The 22,852-nt window shown below is 43.4% G+C and overlaps 1 protein-coding gene across 6 annotated transcripts in view; it reads right to left on the bottom strand.

The window, feature by feature from the left end:
• Positions 1-22,852, bottom strand: part of NPAS2 (neuronal PAS domain protein 2) — a 176,471-nt gene that overhangs the window by 68,779 nt on the left and 84,840 nt on the right. For all 6 annotated transcript variants that reach the window (XM_004031512.5, XM_063695622.1, XM_063695623.1 and 3 more), the window contains exon 3: positions 2,696-2,844. In XM_004031512.5, coding sequence (XP_004031560.3) covers positions 2,696-2,844 — 149 coding nt within the window. The remainder of the gene's footprint in view (positions 1-2,695; positions 2,845-22,852) is intronic.

Here is a 22,852-nt window from a genome sequence, read left to right as displayed (position 1 = left end):
CACATCACTGCCTGCATGGAAGAACTGTAATTATTTCCTCACTAATTCTGACATTTCTGACTTATTATGTTTGGTGTCATGATTAAAGAAAAAAGAATTCTGCTCTTCCTGCTTGCTAATAGGTTCTGAGCCCTCTTAACTATTCTGTGACTTTTTGTAACATCCTGGGTGACTGGCAGGGTAGGTGTGACCACACACTAACAGGTAAAAGTGTTTGAAGGAGAGGAAAAGGGAGAGAGAATGATTTGAGAAAGATGAGAGCTCAGGGATGAGTTCAAGTGGCACATGCAGGTGATCGTGTGATGGAATACTATACACTAATGAAAGGGAACTAGCAATAGCATGGGAAGAATGGGAGGAATCTCATAAACATCATGTGTATAATTCATGGTTCCATCTGAATAAGGTTCCAACAGGCAAAAGCAACCTATGGGGTTAGAAGTCAGCACAGAGGTTCCTTCTTTTGGGAAAGCAGAGGAAGACAGGAAGGAGCTTCTATTTCTTGACCTGGGTCATTGGTTCCCTGGCTGTGTCTGCTTTGTGATAATTAATTCAACTGTCCAGTTATGATTTGTATATTCTCTGTATGTGTTACTCTTATAAAGTATTACAAAGTTAGAAAAAGAATGGAGTGCCAGGATAACTGGAAATCCACATGCAAAAGGATGAATTTTCATAGCCTACCTTACAACATCTACAAAAACGAACACAAAATGGGTCAAATATCTATGCTTAACCTACAGTTTAAAATTATAAACCTTTTAGGCTGGGCGTGGTGGCTCACACCTGCAATCCCGGCACTTTGGGAGGCTGGGGCGGGTGAATCACGAGGTCAGGAGATTGAGACTATCCTGGCTAACATGGTGAAACCCCTTCTCTACTAAAAATACAAAAAATTAGCCAGGCGTGGTGGCGGGCGCCTGTAGTCCCAGCTACACAGGAGGCTGAGGCAGGAGAATGGTGTGAACCCTGGAGGCGGAGCTTGCAGTGAGCCGAGATCGCGCCGCTGCACTCCAGTCTTGGTGACAGAGCAAGACTCTGTCTCAAAAAAAAAAAAAAAAAGAAAAAAAGAAAAAAGGTTATAAACCTTTTAGAAGAAAACATAGATATAAATCTTCATTACCTTAGATTAGGCAATGATTTCTTAGATAGGATGCCTCAAGCACAAGTAATCAAAAGAAAAAAATAAATTTGACATTAACTGATTAAAATTTAAAACCTTCGTGTGTCAAAGAATATCACTTGAAAAGTAAAAAGACAATCCACAGAATGGGGGAAGATATTTTCAAATTCTATACCAGATAAGGGTCTAGTATCTAGAATACATGGAGAACTCTTACCACTCCAGCATAAAAAGAAAAATCAATGATTTAAAAAGGGGCCATGGATTTGGACATCTCTCCAAAGAAGATACACAAATAGCCAATAAGTACATGAAAAGATCATGAAAAGGAAAACATGATCAGTTATTGGGAAATTCAAATCAAAGTCACATAAGATATCACTTCATACCCACTAGGGAGATTATATTAATAATAGTCATAATAAAAGAAGACAGTAGTAAGTGTTGACAAGGATGTGGAGAAATTGGAACCCTCATACATTGCTACTGGGAATGTAAATAGGTACAAGCCACCTTGGAAAACAGTTTGGCAGTTCCTCAAAAAGCTAAACACTACCATTTAATGCAGCAATTCCCCTCCTAGGAATACAAACAAAAGAAGTGAAAACATATATCAACTCAAAAATTTGTACATGAATGTTCACAGCAGCATCATTCATAATTTCCAAAAATTGTAAACAACCCAAATATCCATCAACTGATGAATGGTTAATCAAAATATGATATTAATATATCCATACAATGGAATATTGTTGGTCCATGAAACGGAATGAAGTACTCACACATGCTAAAACACAGATGCTACGTGAAAGAAGCCAGATACAAAAGACCACATACCGTATGATTCTACTTGTATAAAATGCCTAGAATAGGGGAATTGATGGAGACAGAAAACAGACTCGTGGTTGCCAGGATCTGGAGGGAGGGGGAAGAATGGGAAATGATGGCTAATGGATACAGGGTTTCTTTTTTGGCGTGATGAAATTAGATAGTGGTGATGGTTACACCACCTTGCGAATATACTAAAGACCACTGCACTCTACACTTTAAAATGGTGAATTTTATGGTATGAACATTATATCTCAATAAAAACAGAATGAATGTGACATTAAGAAAATAAATTCTTTTCAATGTATTTTTTCATGATGTAGCTCAAAAAACCAAAGAGTTCAAGGGCAGTGGCAGAGAGGGCCCACATAGTCTGATCCCACAGGAAGTGAGTATTCAGCCACTGCATCTGTTCAGCATTGAACAAAAGACACTTGTTCCAGGGATTTTTGATCAAGATGTTGTCACTGTGAACGCCACGCTGCTTCGGCTGGGTGCTACCCGTGAGGTTGTTTTGGATTCTCTCGTCTGGCTTATAATGCAATTGGGAGGTGTGTGCCCTCTCCCCACCTAGCCAGAGACGGGCTGATAGAGGGCGGAGTGCCTTTAAAATGGGAAGCCCTCGACCGGTAAGGCTGGGCCTGGCTGGGGAGACAAAACCAACCAGGCAGCCCAGATTGGTGAAGTCATCACCACATGGACAGGGCAGGGTGGAAGAAAAACAGAGAGAAGGGTGACCTTTACCATTGTGTTTCTGCAAAAATCCGATGACCTTTTCCAACACGGTGGTTTTGTCCATTTTCCGCGTGTTGCCAGGGAGCATGGAACTGAGCTCTTTGATGAGAACATTGAACTGGTCCCGACGCTTCTTCTCAGACTTGTTTCGAGAAGCTCTGTAAACACAAAACAAGCAGGTTACTGGAACATTCCACGTCACAAAGGCTTTGCGATGAAACAAAAGCACTTTCTATTAGAGCACATTCTATTGTGATCATCTATCTTATCAAAAAACTCTTTCAGGAAGGTCACGCTGGCCACATTTCCAAGGCAGGAGGATAGAAAATGTTTTGCTAGACTCTTGGCCACAAAGACAGACAGCATTAATAACCAGTAAGTTCTGACTCAGACGCAAAATCTTACAGATTAGCTCTGAGGCCGGATGCTGCTCATTCGGATTTCATAGAGCTTTCACTTTCAGAGAGCAAAGGACACATTGCTGACTGAGATGGCTGTGCTTGGAGAGCCCTTCCTAAGACTCAAACCATGTCCCCTTCAATCCAGAACACCCAGCCTGGTTCCAGGGCCCACGGGGTGGCCAGGTATCCCGTGTGCCACCAGTGCATATGTCCTTGCCCCGGCTCCAAAGAGCTCATCGCCCTGTTGGGGGAGGCAAGACACACCCTGCCTACAACAGCCAGGGCTGTACAGACCCAGGGCAGACGTATGACAGGTACTACACATGGCTGTCAAGCTGCTAAGAGCAGACGAACACTTTTTAAAATGACATGGAGGAAAGTTAAACACATATTACTAAGTTGGAGAAGCCAGTCTGAAAAAGCTACACACTGTATGATAGCAAGTATATGACATTCTGGAAAATGCAAAACTACAGAGACAGCACAAAGATCAGTGGTTGCTAGGGGTTAGGAGGGATGAACAGAGGATTTTTAGGGCAGTGAATCCACTCTGTATGACACCACACTGGTGGATGTGTGTCAACACATTTGTCTAGACTTGGAGAATGTACAACACAAGAGTGTGCCTTGATGTTATCTCTGAATGGTAACAATGTATCAGTGTAAGCTTATCAGCTATAACTAATGCACCACTCTGGTGGGGGGTGCTGATAATGGGGGAGGCTGAGTGTGTCTAGGGAGGGCTCAGGGAGATATGGGAACGCTCTGTGTCTTTCACTCAATTTGTCTGTGAGCCTAAAAATGCTCCAAAAAATAAAGTCTATTTTAAATAAGTGACACCCTGTGCTGCACACTTATAGGAGAGATCAAAGGGAAGCTGCTTGGTTAGAGAGGAGGGGCCTCCCCCAAGCCACCCAAGCACCTCTGAGGACCCTGAGATCCTCAGGAACTTGAGTAGGGAATCGTGGCTCTCAGGGATGCTCTAATTAACAACGAGCAAGGAACACGTGATGCAAAAAGCCCTCCTGAAAAGTCCGGAAGCAGTGCTACTCGAGGGGCCTCCATCTTCAATGACACGCCACAGGCCCTTCATCAACAATCCATGTATTTGAAGGTGATCCAGGGCTGAGAAAGCTGGCTCACTCCTCCCCAATTCACTGACGACAGACTTGTTCCAGAAGTCAACTCTCTGAGAGAGAACAGGGGCCCCAGAGGCCAGGCCCATAAAACATTGCTGCTTTTCCAGGCACCTTGGGCCCAGGGTCATGGTTCTCAGGGGAGCAAATCCTTCACCAGGAGGCTCCTGGCCAATGTGTGGTCAGGACAGAGTGTGCTGCTGGATTCTGATTCACCTCCCTTGGAGCAGGTGTAAGTATCTATACGTAACAGTATCAATAAACAGCCCTTGGACACAAAAGGACGTATTTCCAAAACCCTTTCCCTAGACACCACGAGGACCATAACCACTCAGTTTGCCCCTGCCTAATTGCACAGAACTTGCCTTTATTTCAACACACATGTTCACAACCCATCTTTTACCGGTCCTATCTCAGTTTAGGCTGTTTCCTGATAATATTTGGGCAATTCTTCAAAGCTCAGCTAACGTGCGTGGTCACTACCCTTTACCTAGGGGTCTTTTCCTGCCTCTCCCCTCCTCCCTGTCTGTTCTTGGCCTTCTACAAAGGCCCTGTCCCTCGCCGAGCCACTCTCTTTACCTGCGCTCTCTCACATCACACACTAACTGCAGGCATGGCAGCAATATGTTGCGGAGTCTTGTTGCTAGTCCAGGCTAAAAGACCATGTTCAAACACACAGGAGAGAAGAAAGGAATCCTTTAACTTTCAGAGTGAGTGTCTATGCATTATAAATAATTTTTTGGCCTAGATTTTAAAGAGTGACATGCAACCTCCTTAGCCAAAAAAAGCTCTGTTCCTGTCCTAGTTTGCCCATTATAAATTATTTGTGAGCTGATAACACCCAGCTCATTACTGCTCTGTTCTCGTCTTCAATGGGTGTAATGACGACCAACATGGCCTGGTAGCAACTCCGACGAAGGCTCCTATCGTTAGTGACAGAGACACAAGCTTGTTTCCATCCGCCTCCGGCTGGGACACACTGTGGTGTCCACTGGAAACTGGTCGCTGTCAGCTGGTTCCACTGCTATCAGGCAAGAGAAAGAAAATGAGCCTGGAATGACCTTATTTCCAAAAAGAAGGTCCTCTCGGCAGGCCCCGAGACCACCACACACAGACACTGGGACGAAGGTTTTGAAAGACACTCCAACAACCCCAACAGCCAGGCTTTGGGTCTTTGTTTTTGAGACGGAGTCTCACTCTTGTTGCCCAGGCTGGAGTGCAGTGACGCGATCTCAGCTCACTACAACCTCCACCTCCCGGGTTCAAGGGATTCTCCTGCCTCAGCGTCCCGAGTAGCTGGGATTACAGGCATGCACCACCACACCCGGCTAATTTTTGTATTTTTTAGGAGAGACAGGGTTTCACCATGTTGACCAGGCTGGTCTCGAACTCCTGACCTCAGGTGATCCACCAGCCTCGGCCTCCAAATGTGCTGGGATTACAGGCATGAGCCACCCTGCCTGGCCAGGCTTTGGAGTTTTAAGGCATTTTTTAAATTCAATAAAATTCATCCATTTTAGTGCATAGTTTGGTGTATTAGTTGGGTAACTACCACCAAAATCAAGATAAACAACAGTTCCTTCATCCTAAAGAGGTTTCTCCTGTGTCTTTGTGATTGATCCGCCCACCCCCAGCCATAGCCACAGGCAACCAGCCACTGATCTGCTGTTAGTGTAGCTTCACCTGGTCTAGAATTTAACAGACCTGGAATCAGAGTATACAGTCTTTTTGATTTAGCATGACATTTTTAAGATGCATCATGTTGCTGCACATATTAACACCCCATTCCTTTTTCCTGATGACTAGCATTCCTGTGTATGAATATGCCACAACATCTGGTTCATTTCCAGTTCAGGGGTAATAAGAATAATGCCATTCTGAACACTCATGTACAGATCTGTGTGTAGACATAGGCATTCATTTCTCATGGGTGAATACAGAGGCATGGAATTGCTGGGTCATCTGCTAAGTGTACATTTAACCTGGTAAGACACGGCTGCACTGTCATACGGTGCACTGAAATGTTTAGCCATTGAAATGTTACCTTACTGCAGCTTGGATTTGCATTTTTCTAGTGACTAGTAATGTCGAACATCTTTTTACATGCTTAATGGCCATTTATGTATCTTATTTTGTGAAGCGTTTGTTCAAATCTTCTGCCTATTTTCCAGTTGGGCTGTTTGTCTTCATCTTATTGAGTTTAAGAAAGAGAGAGTAAGAGAGAGACCAAGGGAAGGAGGAAGGGAAGGTATGTGTGTGTTTTAAATATACATGGATATTGATTTTTGAATGTGGGGCTCAAAAAGCCCCAAGTTATCTGTTCTGAAGCGTCCATCATCGGGCATCTTGGGGAGTTTGGGTCTGGTTACACAAGGAATATTTGCTGGGCACTTACTATGTATGTAACGGGCACCATGTTAAGAGCTTTACATCCATTCATTCCTTCAATTCTCATGGCAACCCTTTAAGGCAGGTACTATTGCATTTCCATTCCAAGGGGAAGGAGCGAGGCACTGAGAGGCTGTGTAACTCACCACCATCACAGGTCTGGGAAGTGGTGCCACAGGCTGGCTCCAGTGCCCACACTGTGAGGCCGTGCACCCTCCTGCCACTTCCTACAGCTCCCTCCAAATCATTGTGGCGGGATCTGTTATGGACCTACGGACCCAGTGTTCTGGGAACACAGAACTGAGAGTGACTAATTCTGGCTGCTTGAGTTTATAGCACAAAAACTAAGCACACTGTGCAGAGAAACAGTGCCACACACTAACAGGAGGCTGGTGTTTGTGTTCCCTGTTGGGGAAGGGTACTGCAGGAAATCAAGGGAAGACTGCGACCTTCGCTTCAGCTCCTAGGAGTGGCCTTTCCCACTGTCGTGGTCACCTGTGGTGTTAGGATTGCTGTTCACCAAATATTTCCAGTTTGTCTTCTGGAGAGAGCAGGATTGTGCTTCCCTGCCCCTTCGCTTGGCCAGAGCAGGATTGTGCTTCCCTGCCCCTTCGCTTGGCCAGAGCACGATTGTGCTTCCCTGCCCCTTCGCTTGGCCAAGAATATGTATGCACAAGTGCCATGTGTCAGTTCCCAGGGAGAAGCATGAAGAGTCAGTGCAAAATCTGGTTCATTCCTTTTTCCATTCACCTCCCTTGGCAATGGGAGGTGAAGCCTCTGTCAGCCTGGGTCCTTGGGTGAGAACACTTTATAGTAAGGGGCCAGCAGCTCTGTGATGAGCACGTCAGCTTTACTGAGATATGGGGATTGTGTGCCACATAGCCCAACTAGCCTATCTGGATACACATAGTAGGGGATTGAGCAGAAAGGCACCCACAGGTGGAACTCAAACATCCAGTTATTAAATGCAATACAGACAGACCTCCAGGGAAGTGGGGGACAGGTTACCTTCCAGTACCCTTAAAAACTGTACATGTTTATGGGGTACAATGTGATGTTTTGATATATATATATATACAACATGGAATTATTAAATTAAGCTAATTACCATATCGGTCACTTCGCTTATTTGTGGTGAGACATTTGACATTTACTCTCCTTGCAATTTTGAAATATACAACACTGTACGTTATTATTAACTACAGTCACCCTGCTGTGCGATAGATCTCAAAACCTGATTCCTCCTGTCTAACTGAAGCTTTCTACCCTTTGACTAACATCTCCCCACTCCCTCCCCCTTTGACAGGAGGACCCTCTTCCACTTCTGACTTGAGGGTTCTCTGGACAAGGGCAATTAGAGACAGGAAGAGTATTTGTTCTATATTCTCTGATTAGCACCTTCTGTGCACAAGATGCTCCATCAAGCGATATGGAGGAGGCGGCAATGAAGAGGTCTTGGCCCTCAACTAAAAGCAGCTCAGTGTCTAGAGGAAGAGATGGAACTCATTTCTCAGAAGCTGGTACAGGGGGTGCAATACAATACTGCCCGGTGAGAAGTTCCAACGAATCGCCAAGGGTGTTCACCAAGGAGGGAGCCCAGCCACGGAGCCCCTAGAGGCAAGAACATGAGGTGGCTTTGAGGGGTGCATAGTCAGGGGTGGAGAGGACAGCCCAGGGGAAAGCTGGGTGGTCAAGTTTGGCAGCAGAGTTGGGCTCAATTGGAGAAGGAAAGGATAGGGTGGGGAGGCAGGCGGAGACCGACGGCACAGTCGTGAATGGTAGGCCAAGCAACCTGGTCTGAGCTTTTGGATGAGTGGGGACAGGGAAAGGAAATGAAATGAGTCCTCAGAAAAGGATGAGGAACCCAACTTAACGGGAAGTGAGTAGAGACAGGAAGGGTCCGTGAGGCTCCTCCACCCCAAAGCACAGCACTGCGCTGCTGCTCCCTACCGCCCCCAGCGGGGGATGTAGGGAAAGAGCCAAGCAAAGTTCAGTCAAACTTCATTAGCCTCGAAAAAGTGACGCTGACGGTGGATGCTTTAAAACATTTTTTTTTGTTTTTGTTTTTTTTCCCCTTAAAACTAACACACAGTGAGCCTGACTTTTTCTTCGGGGACACGGTTCTATACGTTTTAGCACATGTATAAAGGTATGCAACCGTCATCACCATCAAGACAAGAGACAGCTCTCTACAAAACTCTCATGCCCTCCACTCCCCCAAAACTCTGGCCAGCTCGGTTCTGTTCTCCATCGCTATGCTCTTTTCAAGAATGTCGTAAAAGTATAATCCTACAGCATGTAACCTTTTGAGCCTGGCTGCTTCTACCCAGCATAATGCCTTTGAGATTTATTCAACTTGTGTCTGTCAATACCGTGTGCCTTCTCATTGGTGAGTAGTTTTCTACTGTATGGGTGTTCCACAGCCGGTTTATGCATTCACCCATTGAGGAAATGTGGGTTGTTTCCAGTTTGGGTAATTATGAATAGAGCTACTATGCCCATTGGTGTACAGGTTTTTCAGTGAACGTGTTTGTATTTTTCTGAAGTAAAGAACCCAGGACTAGAACGTCTGGGTCATATGGAAACTATATGTTTATAAGAAACTACCAAACTGTTTTCCAGAGTGGCCATGCCATTTTACCTCCCTACCAGCAATGTATGAGTGATCCAGTGTTCTACAACCTTAAAGGGAATTAATATTGTCAGTACTTTAAATTTTAGCTAATCTAAGAAAGTTGCGGAGGTACATTATTAGAGTTTTAATTTGCATGTATCTAATGGCTAATGGCAGTGGACATCTTTTCACTTTTTTTGACATCTGTAGACCCTCTTTGAGCAAGCATCTGTTCATATCTTTTGCCCATTTTAAAATTGGGTTGTTATTTCCTTACTATTGAGTTTTGACAGTTGCTTGTATTTTCTGGATACAAGTCTTTTGTCAGAAATGTGATTTGTCAGTATTTTCTACCCGACTATAGCTTGCCTTTTCAATCTTTTAATAGTAACTTACAGAGTGAGTTTTTAATTTTGATGAGGTCCAGGTTAATAATTTTTTCTGAGTTGTACTTTTGGTGTTAGGTCTAGGAACTCTTTGCCTAACCTTATAGACTACAAAGACTTTCTATTTTTTCTTCTTATGGTTTTACAGTTTTACGTATTTTACATTTAGATTTATAATCTAAGTATTGATTTTTATTTCATGAATAGATGTTGCATTTTGCCAAAGTCTTTTTCTGCATCAATTGATATAATCATGTGGTTTTTCTTTTGTAACTTCATAACATAACGGATTACATTGATTTTTGAATTCTGAATAGCCTTGCATTCCCTAGATAAGCTCCACTTGATTGTAATTTAAAAAATATATATAAATATATATAGTTGGATATAATTTGCTAATGTTTTGTTGAGAAATTTTGTATCTACATTTATGAAAAATGCTGTTCTGTAGATTTCCTTTCTCATACTGTCTTTGGGTAATGCTGGTCTCATAAAATAAACTGGAAAGTACTTCCTTATCCTCAACTTTCTGGAAGAGTGTGAACAGAATTGGTGATATTTCTTCTTTTAATGTTTGGCAGAATTCACCAGTGAAATCATCTGGGTCTGGAGATTTCCTGTTCAGGTTTTCAAATACAAATTCAATTTCTTAGTTATAGGACTCTAGGTTTTCTCGTTCATCTTTTGCGAGTTTGGTAGTCGTGGTTTTTAAGTAATTGGCCCATTTCCTCTAAGTGGTTGGATTTTATGCGGATCTAATTGTTCATAGTATTTCCTTATGGCCCTTTGAATTTCTCAGGAATATCTAATGATAGGCCTTCTTATTCCTGCTATTGATAAATTGTGTCTTTTTCAGTCCCTTGATAGACTTATCAATTTTATTGATCTTTTATTATTTTTATTATTTTTTTAGATGGAGTTTCACTCTTGTCACCCAGGCTGAAGTGCAATGGCACGATCTCGGCTCACTGCAACCTCCACCTCCCAGGTTCAAGTGATTCTCCTGCCTCAGCCTCCCAAGTAGCTGGAATTACAGGTGCCCGCCACCACGCCTGGCTAATTTTTGTATTTTTAGTAGAGACGGGGGTTTCACTATGTTGATCAGGCTGGTCTTGAACTCCTGACCTCTAATGATCCCCTCACCTTGGCCTCTCAACCTGCTGGGATTACAGGCATGAGCCACCATGCCTTGCCAATCTTTTAAAAAATCACCTTTTAGTTTAGTTGATTTTTCTATATTGTTTTTCTGTTTCTAATTTTACTACTTTCTGTGTTTATATCTAATTTCCATCTTTCTTGCTGTGAGTTTATTTTGCTTTTCTGTTTCTAGTTTCTTAAGGTAGAGATCAGTTGTTGATTTGAGACCTTTCCTTTTTTTCTAATAAGAGCATTTAATGTTGCAAGTTTCCCTCTAAGCATTGCTTTAGCAGCAACCCACTAATTTTGAAATGTATGTTCATTTTTATTTAGCTAAAATATTTTCTAATATCCCTGAGACTTTCTCTTTGACCCATGGATTACTACAAAGTTTGTTGTTTAATTTCCAAGATGTGGAGATATTTTTCCTGCTATCTTTCTGTTTCTAATTTTTTCATTTGAATTTATTTGCATTTGTTTTATGAAGCAGGGTTTGGTCTAGCTTGGTAAATGTTCAATATGTACTTGAAAATATGTGTATTCTGTTATTGCTGAGTGGAATGTTGTATAAATACTAATCAGATTCTGTTGGTTGATGGCATTTTTCAGTTCTTCTATATCCTTGCTGAAGTTTACTCTACTAGTTCTATTACTAAGAGGAACATGTTAAAGACTCATCTAACTTCTTCAGGTTGTGCTTCCTGTACTTTGAAGCTTTGTTTTTAGGTGTATACATATTAGAACTGTTATCTGTTCTTGGTGAATTGATCCTTTATCATTACGTAATGTCACTCTTTATTCCTAGTAAATTTCTTTGCTCTAAAATCTATTTCATTTGATATTAATAGAACCATTTTGGCTTTCTTTTAATTAGTGTTTGTGTGGTATATCATTTTCCATAGTTTTACTTTTACCCTCTACCTATAGCATCATATTTGAGTTGAATGTCTTGTAGACAGCATATATTTAGGTATTTAGGTTACTGAAAAAAAAATCATTGCAACAAAATCTGTTTTTTAGTTGGCATATTTAGACAATTTACATTTAATGTAATCACTTATATGTTTGGATTTACATTTTCTATTTTAACATGTTTTCTGTTTGTACATTCTTTGTTTTGGGTTATTGTTTATTTCCCCTTTCCTGCTTTCTTTTGGATTATTTAAACATTTTTTAGTATTCCATTTTAATTTATCTATTGTTTTCCCCTCCATATTTCTTTGTATGACTTTTAGTAATAATTCTAGGGATTGTAATATACAAACTTGTCTTTTCAAAGTCCACTTAGAATATTTTATCATTTCAAATGGAATCTAGAAACTTTTCTCTATATAGCCCCCTCTACCTTCTCCCCTCTTTTATGCTGCAATTGTCTTATGTACTACGTATACATACACTAAATATACCCTATCAGATTATGCTGTTTTTGTCAAATATTTACCGTTTCTGTTATTCTTCCTTTATTCTTCCTATTCCAAGTTTCTATCTAGTGTCATTTCCTTTCTGCTGAAAAAACTTCCTCTAGTAATTCTCTCAGAGCAGGTCTCTTGACAGGAAGTTTTCGTTCATTTGAGAGTAATCTTCATTTTACCTTCATTCCTGAAGGATATTTTCACTGCATGTTGAATTCTGGGTTAATAGCTCTTTTCTTTTAACATTTAAAAAATATTTTACCCCTATCAGAAGGCTTCCCTGGTTTCTGATGAGAAATCCATAGTGCTACTAAAATATGTTCCACATGGCCAGTCTTAGACCTTGGGTGGTGGTCTATTCTGAAGTTCAGACCTGAGGGTCTATGGTATGCTGCTCAAGATCAGATCCATGCAGATTCAGCTCAGGGGTGAGCTCAGAAACTCACAACCAGCTTTATAGAGTCACTTTCCTGAGCACCTCCCTCTCTGAAATCTGCCCAGTACCTTCTGGTTCCCAGGCTCCCTTTCTGTTCCGTTGGCCAGAAAGCTGGCTCTATTTATCCTGCCCTTCCTCATACTACCTACATCTGCGCTTTCATCTGGGGCCAAGCAGTAGGAAGATAGAGAGCAAGGGGGAAGAAAGCAGCAGGGTTTCATCCCACCCTCTTGGAAGTGTAGCTGCTCTGTCTGGAGAGAGGTTCCCCTTCCTCTGCATAAAAGGTTTCATGTGGATTCTGATTGCCACTGTTGCTCCTGCTATGCTGCTGTTGGAGGATTGCTTCCGGGATGCAAGGAAATAAAGAAAAAACAAAAAAGGGCAGATTTAACCTTGCACAATCTGAGCATTAGGAGACCTTGTTCCTGCTCCTTAAGCCAGTACTAGAGCTCCTGGTCCTCTCTCTGTCAGCAGAGGCCCACTTCTGGGTGTGGGGCTGCATTGAGTCTAGGCTAGGAGATGTTACAGGGGAAAAAATGGTGAACTCGCTGCTGGTTTGGTAGTGCTTCCCCAATCTGCACCCTACTATTTACTCTTCAGGGTCCTCAAATGGCTGTTTCATGCATTCTGCTCACGCTTTACAGCTGCATTCAGTGTGATGGACAGGACGGAGTAGGCTAACTCCATCTTACCAAGATCCAAAACTCTCATATATCTTTTCATATATTTTTTAATGAGTTTGTAAAAAACCCATAGAAATCAAAGGGTGGGAACAGAGAATATAAAAGCCTGGTGGCAGGGGCTGTTAATAAGATCCTTTTGCAGAAAAGCGTATGGGGTGAGCTGGACTGTAATTATAAGAGACTCTTGAAGAAACATATTTCTGGGTAGCTCTTGCAGAACAAAGAGAATGACAGATGAACTGGGCAGACCCTTCTTCCCTTGGTATTAGTGTATCACTCTGGAATGAGCTAACATTAAAAAAGCATCAAAAGGAATCCGCCATTGCACATCAACATGGAGTTTTACTAACCCAATAAAACTACTGCCCTATGCTTCCCCACCCTCTGAGAGTAGATGTGCACCTCAGGCGTAGCTCTGTAGAACTCTGGAATCCAGAGGAGGGTTGTACTTGCAGCTCAGGATCCAAGCGAGTCCTAGCACAGTAGCCCCATACTCTTACAAAGGGGCTGTGTCTGTGGTATTTCAGGAGGGCTGAAGGAAGGAGAGTCACCACATAATGCAAAGCAGGAGAGGGCCATGGTTCCAAGGCAAAGTGTCACACACACACCCACACCCATACCCCTTGGGTTTCTCCCACAGGTGGAATCTTGGAGGCCCTTCTCTGAGAGGATTTCATAAGACAGATGCATATTATTTACACCATACTCAACGCTTCTCTCCCCTCCTTGGTGAAGAGATGACACAGGTGTGCACACTTAGTGTGCAAGACTGGACTTCACACCCAGCTGCCCAAGATGCATGGCTGTAGCTGGGATGGGGATCAGGTCCTTCTGAGGGGCCTGTGGCACAGAGGAGGAAGGAAGATGCTCATTTCCCATCCTGCTGGGAGAGACCCTGTGCCAAGAATACTTTGAGCATGCAGGTGAATGACATCGAGCACCCCCAAGTTTGTGTCCTTGGCCCTCTGTCTTCCTTAAATTCACAAGAACGCATGCATAGTGGTGCAGGTGCATTTTATACATCACCAAAAGTCCTATGTTTCCCTTGGGAAAAAATTAAAAACCATTGAATCGGAACTCCTCATCTGTGAGCTGGATCAGGAATGAGGATAAAAAGCAGTAAAAAGAGAAAAGAGGGGGAAAAAACTATCATTCCTAGGAGGCTCTTCCTTTTAATCCATTTCATATGTGGACTGCTCTGGCTGGCAATGTCTTCAGCTTATGCATCTCTGGTATCCATTGGGAAACTATCCATAACGTCTATCAGGCTTCCCTGCTATTAAGATGCTTTTCCTGGTGCCTCTTCCCAAGGGTGCCATCTTTTAAACTGGCTCCACTAAGTCTAGTTCTGTTAACTGAGTAAATAGGGCATCCTGATGGGGGAATATAGAAGATGCTCTCTGAATCAAAGACAGTTGATCAAATGGAGTGAAAGCTCATAAATTAAATGCTTTCCAATCAAGTTGGAAAGCTATGTTCGGAACTGGTGAAGGGAGCACTAGCAGGCTCCCTTGCTGCCAAGAAGAGCTGGTATTTGAACAAGAGGTACAAATAGGTATGCAGATAGATGTGCAGCTCTCTGAAGAGTGACTTCTTGCCCTTGGAGGGTCTCTATGGTGAGGAGCTAAAGGCATTCTATGAGGCATCCTATTTTCATGTTCCCAATTCCCACCGGGAGCTGAACAGAGGTGGAGGGAAGAAGAGAATCCAGACAATTTGGCTTGGCTGAGATGAGCACTAGACAGACTTCAGAAGATGTGAGTTCTCATCCTCGTTCTGCACCTAAACCAGGAGAGAGTAAGCAAGGCACTCCCAACCACACATTCCTCAGTTTCCTCTTAAAAAACAGTGAGGACATTGATATGGTGATTCTGACACACAGCATTTAAATTCTCTGAAGCTCTCCCATCAAAAGATGGGTTCTGTTTCTCCTTCCCTTGAATAAAGGCTGGCCTTGGAGGCTGGCTCCTGATGAATAGATAGCAGCAGCAGTGACAATGTTTGGCTTCCAAAGCCAGGTACTAAGAGGAGATAGAGCTTCCCCATGACATTCGCCCTTGAATGCAACCACGTGTTGTGAGGAAGCCATATCTCCATAGGGAAAGCTACTTCCAGTGGACATGCTGGTTGAAAGCCAACATCAACCAAAGGTGTGGGAGTGAGCGTGTCTTCAGGGGGTTCTACCCACCATCTTTGAGCTACTCTGGCTGATACCACCTGGAACGAAACAGGCACTCCCTGCCAAGCCCTACCCTAGTCAAAGATCCATGAGCAAAATGAATGCCATTGCTTTAATCCCTCACATTTTGGGGTGGTTTGTTACATAGCAACAGAAACCCAGAATAGTTAATGCCTAAACCAAAGACACACTGATACCCAAGTTCCTTCCAGATGGGGAATTCTGGCATATCTTACCTGGGGTCACTAGTTCTGCATTATAGGATGGGACAGGAACCGAAAAGGGTGCAGCACTAGGCTTCTCAAATCTGAGTTTTATAAACTGAGCAAAATAATAATAATAATAAAAAATAAATAAATAAATAAATAAATAAATAAATAAATGGAGCAAACTGAACCTTTCTAGAAGGCATATCAGGACTAGGCCTTATTCTTCTTTTGTAGTCTCCACAGTGCCTACGACTGAGGTTGTAGAAGGAACACACATTTCTGGTAGAACTGAAATATACCAAATAGGTGCTCACAGTTTTAAGAGGCAACTGCAGCACGTGATGATCAGTGAAGACAGTGCTGTCCATAAAAGGTGAACTTTCCTAAAGAATACATTACAGCTGGTCATCCACATTAACAAAGAGCATCTATGAGCATTCCTATTAAAACTGACTGGAAGCCGGGCACCATTGCTCATACCTGTAATCCCAGCACTTTGGGAGGCCAAGGCTGGCGGATCACTTGAGGCCAGGAGTTTGAGACCAGCCTGGCTAACACGGTGAAACCCCGTCTCCACTAAAAATACAAAAATTAGCCTGGCGCGGTGGTACACGCATGTAATCCCAGCTACTCAGAAGGCTGAGACAGGAGGATGGCTTGAACCTGGGAGGTGGAGGTTGCAGTGAGCCGACATTGTGCCACTGCACTCCAGCCTGGGCAACAGAGCTAGACTCTGTCTCAAAAAAAAAAATTGAATGGAAATGTATAAAAAAGGCTGACAGGGAATATGCTATAATATTAACAGTGGCTATCTCCAGGTGGTATGATTATAAATGATCTTTGTGGCCGGGCAGGAGAATTGCTTGAACCTGGGAAGCGGAGGTTGCAGTGAGCCATGATTGCGCCACTGCACTCTAGTCTGGGCAATAAGAGCAAAACTCCATCTCAATAAATAAATAAATAATCTTTGCTCACATCTTCAAACATTTCAGAATTTTTCAAATGTTGTTTTGGATTTTTTACACATAAGAAAATGTATAATTATAATGGGAATACAGATGACATATCTATTGCCTAAGATAGTGTTGGTCAATGGGTCTTCTGTGGAAAATCATGAAGAATTACTTGAAGAAAGGGGGAGGACCATGGCCAGAGGAGGTTATTTTCTTGCTACTATGTTTTTATTTTTCAGGATAATTTTTTAAATGCAGGATTGTATGATTTTTGGTTATTTGCTAATTGCAGTCTTAGCATCTTTAATGTGCTGAGAAGCCCTAAAATTCTCCACAAGCGAGAAACAGTAAACATACAGTCCACAATTACTTTGGGGGCATTTCCTGGGATTAATATTCTCCATAATACATTTTGGGTAACTTCAGCATAAATCAAGGTCCATATAAGGTCAGTGCAGTCCCCTCCTGCGCCCAGGCTTAGAGCCTGGAGACAGGTGCACAACCCCTCACTTCCATAGCCCAGGCAGCATCCCTGCATGCTGAGGCCATGGGGTTTGGGGGCATCGCTGGGCTCAGAGTCTCAAGAAGTTTGGTGTAAGAAGAAGACATCAGGCTGGGCATGGTGGCTCATGCCTGTAATCCCAACATTTTGGGAGGCTGAGACAGGTGGATCACTTGAGGTCAGGAGTTCAAGACCAGCCTGGCCAACATGGTGAAACCCCAACTCTACTAAAAATACAAAATTAGCCAGACATGGTGGTGGGCGCCTGTAATCCCAGCTACTTGGGAGGCTGTGGCAGGAGAATCACTTGAACCCAGGAGGCAGAGGTTGCAGTGAGCCGAGATCACGCCATTGCACTCCAGCCTGGGTAGCAGAGTGAGACAGAGTCTCTGTCTTAAAAAAAAAAAAAAAAGATGTCATCTGGCTGTGTGGGGAGAAAAGTTGCCCCAGCAGGGCGGGCTGATGCCATCCTCACCTCATGGAGAACTTAGGGAACTATTGCAGAGACTTAGCAAAGCGTCTGGGGGTGACTGAGAGCAGCTGAGGCTGTCTATTCTCCCGAGAAGCAACAGAACAGCTTTACTCTTAACCACAGTTAGCAGAAAGTGTCTGGGCCCAAATGGGAAGCTGGCCTAATTTCATAGTGACTCTTAGTTAACAGCAACACAGGCACCATTTAATTGGAACACGATAGTTAGGAACTTGTCACCAAAATTCTAAAAAGAAACGTTTAGCCTTTTCTAAAGAAAGGCAGCATTTTCAAGTGGTGCATTCCTGATCATCTCTTTTCAATTTAAAATTTACTGAAATTATTGAAAAGGCTTTAGTAAACTGCCTTTTGCCTCAGATGCCCCCAGAGAGGTTCTGGATCTCCTTGAACGAAGACATTCCCAAGTTTCTAAGCCTGCCAGACACCACGCTTCTCTGACAACTCCTCTGAGCCAATCAAAGAACGCTAGCAGGGTAAAAGCCAAAAGCCCCCCAGCAGAGGGAGGCCCCTTTTCCATTCCATCGTTTACTGGGCTACAGGAAGAATTAGCATTCTGCCTGCAAGTACAGTTCTACTTTCCCCTTTGTTTTGAGAACAGAATCACTCATCTGGAAATTACAAGGTAATATACACGAATCGCATGTCCTATTACCTCCTGCGTTCTCGCGATGCCTGCTGCTGCCTTAACCATAAAAAAAAAAAAAAAAAAAAGAGGAAGCCTCAGAGATGTTTTACTGCCATTTTTTTTTTCCCCGTGTGGGAGCTTATGATGATGTAAGTAAAACCCAATCCAAAGCCTATGAAAGGAAATCACAGCAAAATTAGCACGACAGGCTCCAGCTGGGAGCATCAGCCCACTGTCCAACGCTGAGGGCCCGGGGTTCTCACTGCACTGTGCCTGCACGCAGGGGCACTCTGCAAGTGTGCATGGGGCTGGAGTCCTCCAAAAGGGCTACAGTCTTTCTGGGCAGACCTTTGCTTTCAGACCTACAGAATTTATATCCAAAGAAATGGTACGAATGAAACGAGAACAGTCTCTCTTCTTTGCCATATTACTGTCCCTGAAAGAGCAATTGGCTGAAAGGGTTGAGTTTACAAATTTCGATCTCCATCCTGTCTTGGCCTAAAACAGACTCTGCAGAAAGTGTTTTCTTTTCCTTCTTTATGCTTATTTTCATGAATGCATCTCTAACTTGCCTGAAAGCGCTCTGAGGGCAGGATAATGCTATGTATCCTCATCTGTAGCATCCACTTGCTCACCACATCACTTAGTCAACAAATACAGATGGGATGATCTCAGCCATTCATCGGTCCATGTCATTAAACTACCCTATCCTTTTCCTCTACCCGGGGGGACCAGAAGAAATAACCAAATGGCTAAACCTTTTCCTTCTGAAATATCTGCTTCTGCAAAATGGCATGCGTAGGCTCTTTGTTTGCTTATGTTTGAACTCTTCCCTCTCATCTGAACCACTTTATTGACATTGAGACTAAGAATTAGGGTCAAAGAATCATAAAATTGTTTAGCTGATGTTTCAGAACCAGCATCCACTCCATTAAGAGCCCCAAGAATCAGCGAATCTGACCTGACACTTTTGATTCTCATGAACAAAGGTAGCAGAGCCATAAACTCACCTTCTACTCTCCCTCTCTCAACCAAAGTTATGGGACTATGGAAACAACCTCACAGCTGACTGGAGAGAGGAGGTCATGGACTCATTTAACACTGGATTAAAGGAACAGGTGAATATGAAGCAGTTTCTTCTTAGCCAACAGGTGCTCATTTCTGTCAAGAAATGGAGTAAGCTGGATTTTGCAATACGGCAAAGTTAGATAATTGCTTTCTTTGGAAAGCAAGAATTCCTATCAGAACTTATTTTCTCTACCCCTTGGGAAGGTGGTGACTCAAAAGGAGCGGCTTCCATTTATTGAATGTCACAGACGCTGTTAGGAGCCCAGACTTCAGAAACAGATGTGTGCATTTGAATCCCTGCCTGCCGCCAACTGGCTGTGCAATCCCTGAGCCTCAGGTTTCTCAACTCTAAAATGGGGCTAAGAATAACCTATTTTATGAGGAGGTGTTGTAAGGCTTGGAGAATTACTGCATGTAAAATGCTCCAGGCAGGCTGTGAGTGCTCTGCAAATTTTAGCTTTCCCTATCAGCACTGCATACTGCACTGTGCCAGGGGATCAGACGCAGCTACATTTAATTTCTGCAATAAGTAGCTACTATTATCACCCCACTTGACAGAAGAAGAAACTGAGGCTAAGAGAGATTTAGTGACTTGCCCAAGGACAGACAGTAAACATTGGCAAGAATCAAAGCCAGGCCTGTCTGATTCTAACCCTGCGCACTTCCTGCTACCCCACACTGCTTCCTGGATGACCACAAATGCACGCTCATGCACGTGCACACACACACACCCTACAATACTGTTTCACATCAGAATTAGAAAGACATGCTTATAACTGGAATACAGAAAAAGCTGTGAACTTCATTATCTAGCGATTACAAATATCTCTCAATCAAGCTGTTTCCTTCTTGAGTACAAGGACTATATTTTTGCATCTTCCCTAGGGAATAGAGCACTCAGTTCTGAACACACAATAGACACTCAATTAATACTCCCTGGATTTACATGGAAATTCACGGAAGAAAGTGGAACCGTGCCCTTGCTCGGAATATTTGATCAAACAACCCAAATACACCATGAATTCCCTAAAGCATTGAAAGCCTTGCCTAACACAAAGCATGTTTTCTGGAGACAATGAGCGTTTTGATCTCAAGTTAAACATTCCTAATCTCATCAAAAATAATGGGTGAATAAAAACAATTCATGCCAGGCCTCCAGGTGGGATTAGGGGAAGGGCCTCCCATGTTACTTCTATAAAAACTACTTTGAAAAGAATACGATCTTAGGGGGGGTGTGTGTGTGTGTATGTGTGTGTTCCCAAGTGTTAGGAGGGGTATTGCGTCCTTGCTATTTCTGGGTACCACCAAACGTTCTAAACTCCTTTTTCCATCTGAGGACAAGGGAGGAGTGTGGGCCCCAGCCTTACTACACGGGTCTCTGTGCAAAGATTTCCAAGCAGAGAAGTTTTTGGGTGGGGGAGGTATGCTTATGGCCCAAAGCAAATGGGGAGGGGAATGAATGAAAAGAAACTGCATACAAACTGATTTATTTCTAGGAACTTTTAGCCCAGATTTTTTTTGGCATGTCTATATTTGCTGATTTCTGCGTATGGTAGAGCCTAAACATGCATTTTTATCTCTTCCTGATTTAGAGGTAAGCGGTGCAGGAGAGACGCAGGGATGGGACTAGAAGGGGTTTGGAGGGTGATATTAAAGATGACGACAGCAAAAGTAAAACTCCTGTGAACTCCTTAGTCATGCCAGAATGCAGCTCTTTGTCTAGTCGGCCAGGTAGATTGAGTTTGGTCTTATATGAAGAGCCTCTTGTGGTCTGGGGATAAGAATAGAGTCTAAGATTAAAGAAGTCTGTATTGAAGTTCTCATTCTGCCACTTCCTAGAGCTTTCTGATCTCTGACAATGTACTTAACCTTGTTGAACTTTAGTCTTCTCACCTGTAAAATGGGAATAAGAATGACACACACTTCAAAGGCATGTTGAGAAGATAATATGAGATGATGTACATAAAAGGACTTAGCTCAGTACTGTGGGCACCCAGCGAATGCTGGCTACCACTGCTGTTCTTTCCATCATTTCTAATAAGAATGGCCTGCGCTTGAACCCAGGAGAGGGAGGTTGCAGTGAGCCAAGATCGCGCCACTACACTCCAGCCTGGGCAACAGGGTGAGACTCCATCACACACAAAAAAGACTGCCCTGTAAATGTATTACTGTAAAGTGTGCTGCATATTCATACACGTGTAATGATGAATATTTAAAAAGCACTACTCAGTGTATTTTGTAGCTAATTTCCAAAATAACCAGTGAGGAAAGCAGGACAGACACTACTACCCTTATGTTGCAGGTGAGAAAACAGAGGCTTTGAGAGATGAGGGGTCAGTTGGAATTCATCAGCTAGCACAGGGCAGGCCAGGAATGCAGCTCACATCTGTCTCCAGCGCTCCATCCATAGCTATGCTGGAGGAAACCAAAACATCCCAGAGGAAGGAACTCTAGTCTGGTCTAATCTAGCCTATTCATTTGCTGCTTGGGACCCAAGTGGATTTTGCAACCCTTGTAGGTTGTGACCTACAGTTTGCAAAGCACCTGGGTCCCAATGCCAAGTAAAGGGCCTGTCACTTCAGGATAAGCTGGGAAGTTCTTTGCACTGATGCCTGTTTGAATTTTTATTGCAGAAATTTGCAAACATATGCAGAAGTAAAGAGTACTAAGAGTCCCCAGTGCTGATCTCCCAGATCCTGGGATGAAGGCTGTTCTGTCTACACTTCTGGCCATTTCCTCTGCTCCCTGATTTTTTTAAAGGAAATATTGGGGGAGTTTAAAACAACCCAGACCCCCCTTATGCCTTGCAGACTCAGGTCTGGCAGGTCTGGGGGTGGCCAGGGATTTGTGGTTCTCATGGCTGCCTCTCCAGGTGACATGGAAGGACAGCTACCCTGCAGCCACAGAGCTGGGTGGTACCTGAGGGCACTACCATTTACAGGTGACAAGCAAGCAGTGGGTTCTGTGAAGGGAAGTGGGCAAACCCTTTAGCTTTGCAGGTTCACGAGGCTGTCACAGAGGACGGAGAGCCCTGCCACACACAAGCAGTGGCAGAGGCAGAAAGGGGTGAGATCACAGCGAGGAGGATGGTCCAGTGGGGTTGCAATGAAGGGTGTCTCCAGAGAGGATGCCCCCTGCTGCCAAGGCTCTGTGGCTGGGCCTCCACCCGAATGACCTGCAGTGAGCCACTGAGGAGCTTCCTGCTCAATGTTTTTTTCCCCAGAGCATGGCACAGTAACTGCCGACTTGGGTGAATCGTGTGAAACCGATGACATTCAACTGTTCCTGACCCTCTCAATGTCACTGTTATGATTCCACTGCATATCTAGTAGGCATTCAATACACATCCAATGAAGGAATCAACACAGACAGGTTATCAGGGCTCTCACATGCCAGCTGCCAAGTTAGTATTTCTAGTTGACCCAACCACAGTGCAAGGTGTCTATGACATCTCCAATCTACAGCCGAGGAAACTGAGCTAATCTATGTATACAAAAGTGCTTAGCACAGTGCTGGGTGATGACTGCATGCTCACTGTGTGGCAATG

This window comes from Gorilla gorilla, chromosome 12 (genome assembly GCF_029281585.2).
Source record: "Gorilla gorilla gorilla isolate KB3781 chromosome 12, NHGRI_mGorGor1-v2.1_pri, whole genome shotgun sequence".
NCBI lineage: Eukaryota > Metazoa > Chordata > Mammalia > Primates > Hominidae > Gorilla > Gorilla gorilla.
The sequence above is the reverse complement of the archived record's forward strand: the minus strand, read 5'-3'. Positions and strand labels throughout refer to the sequence as shown.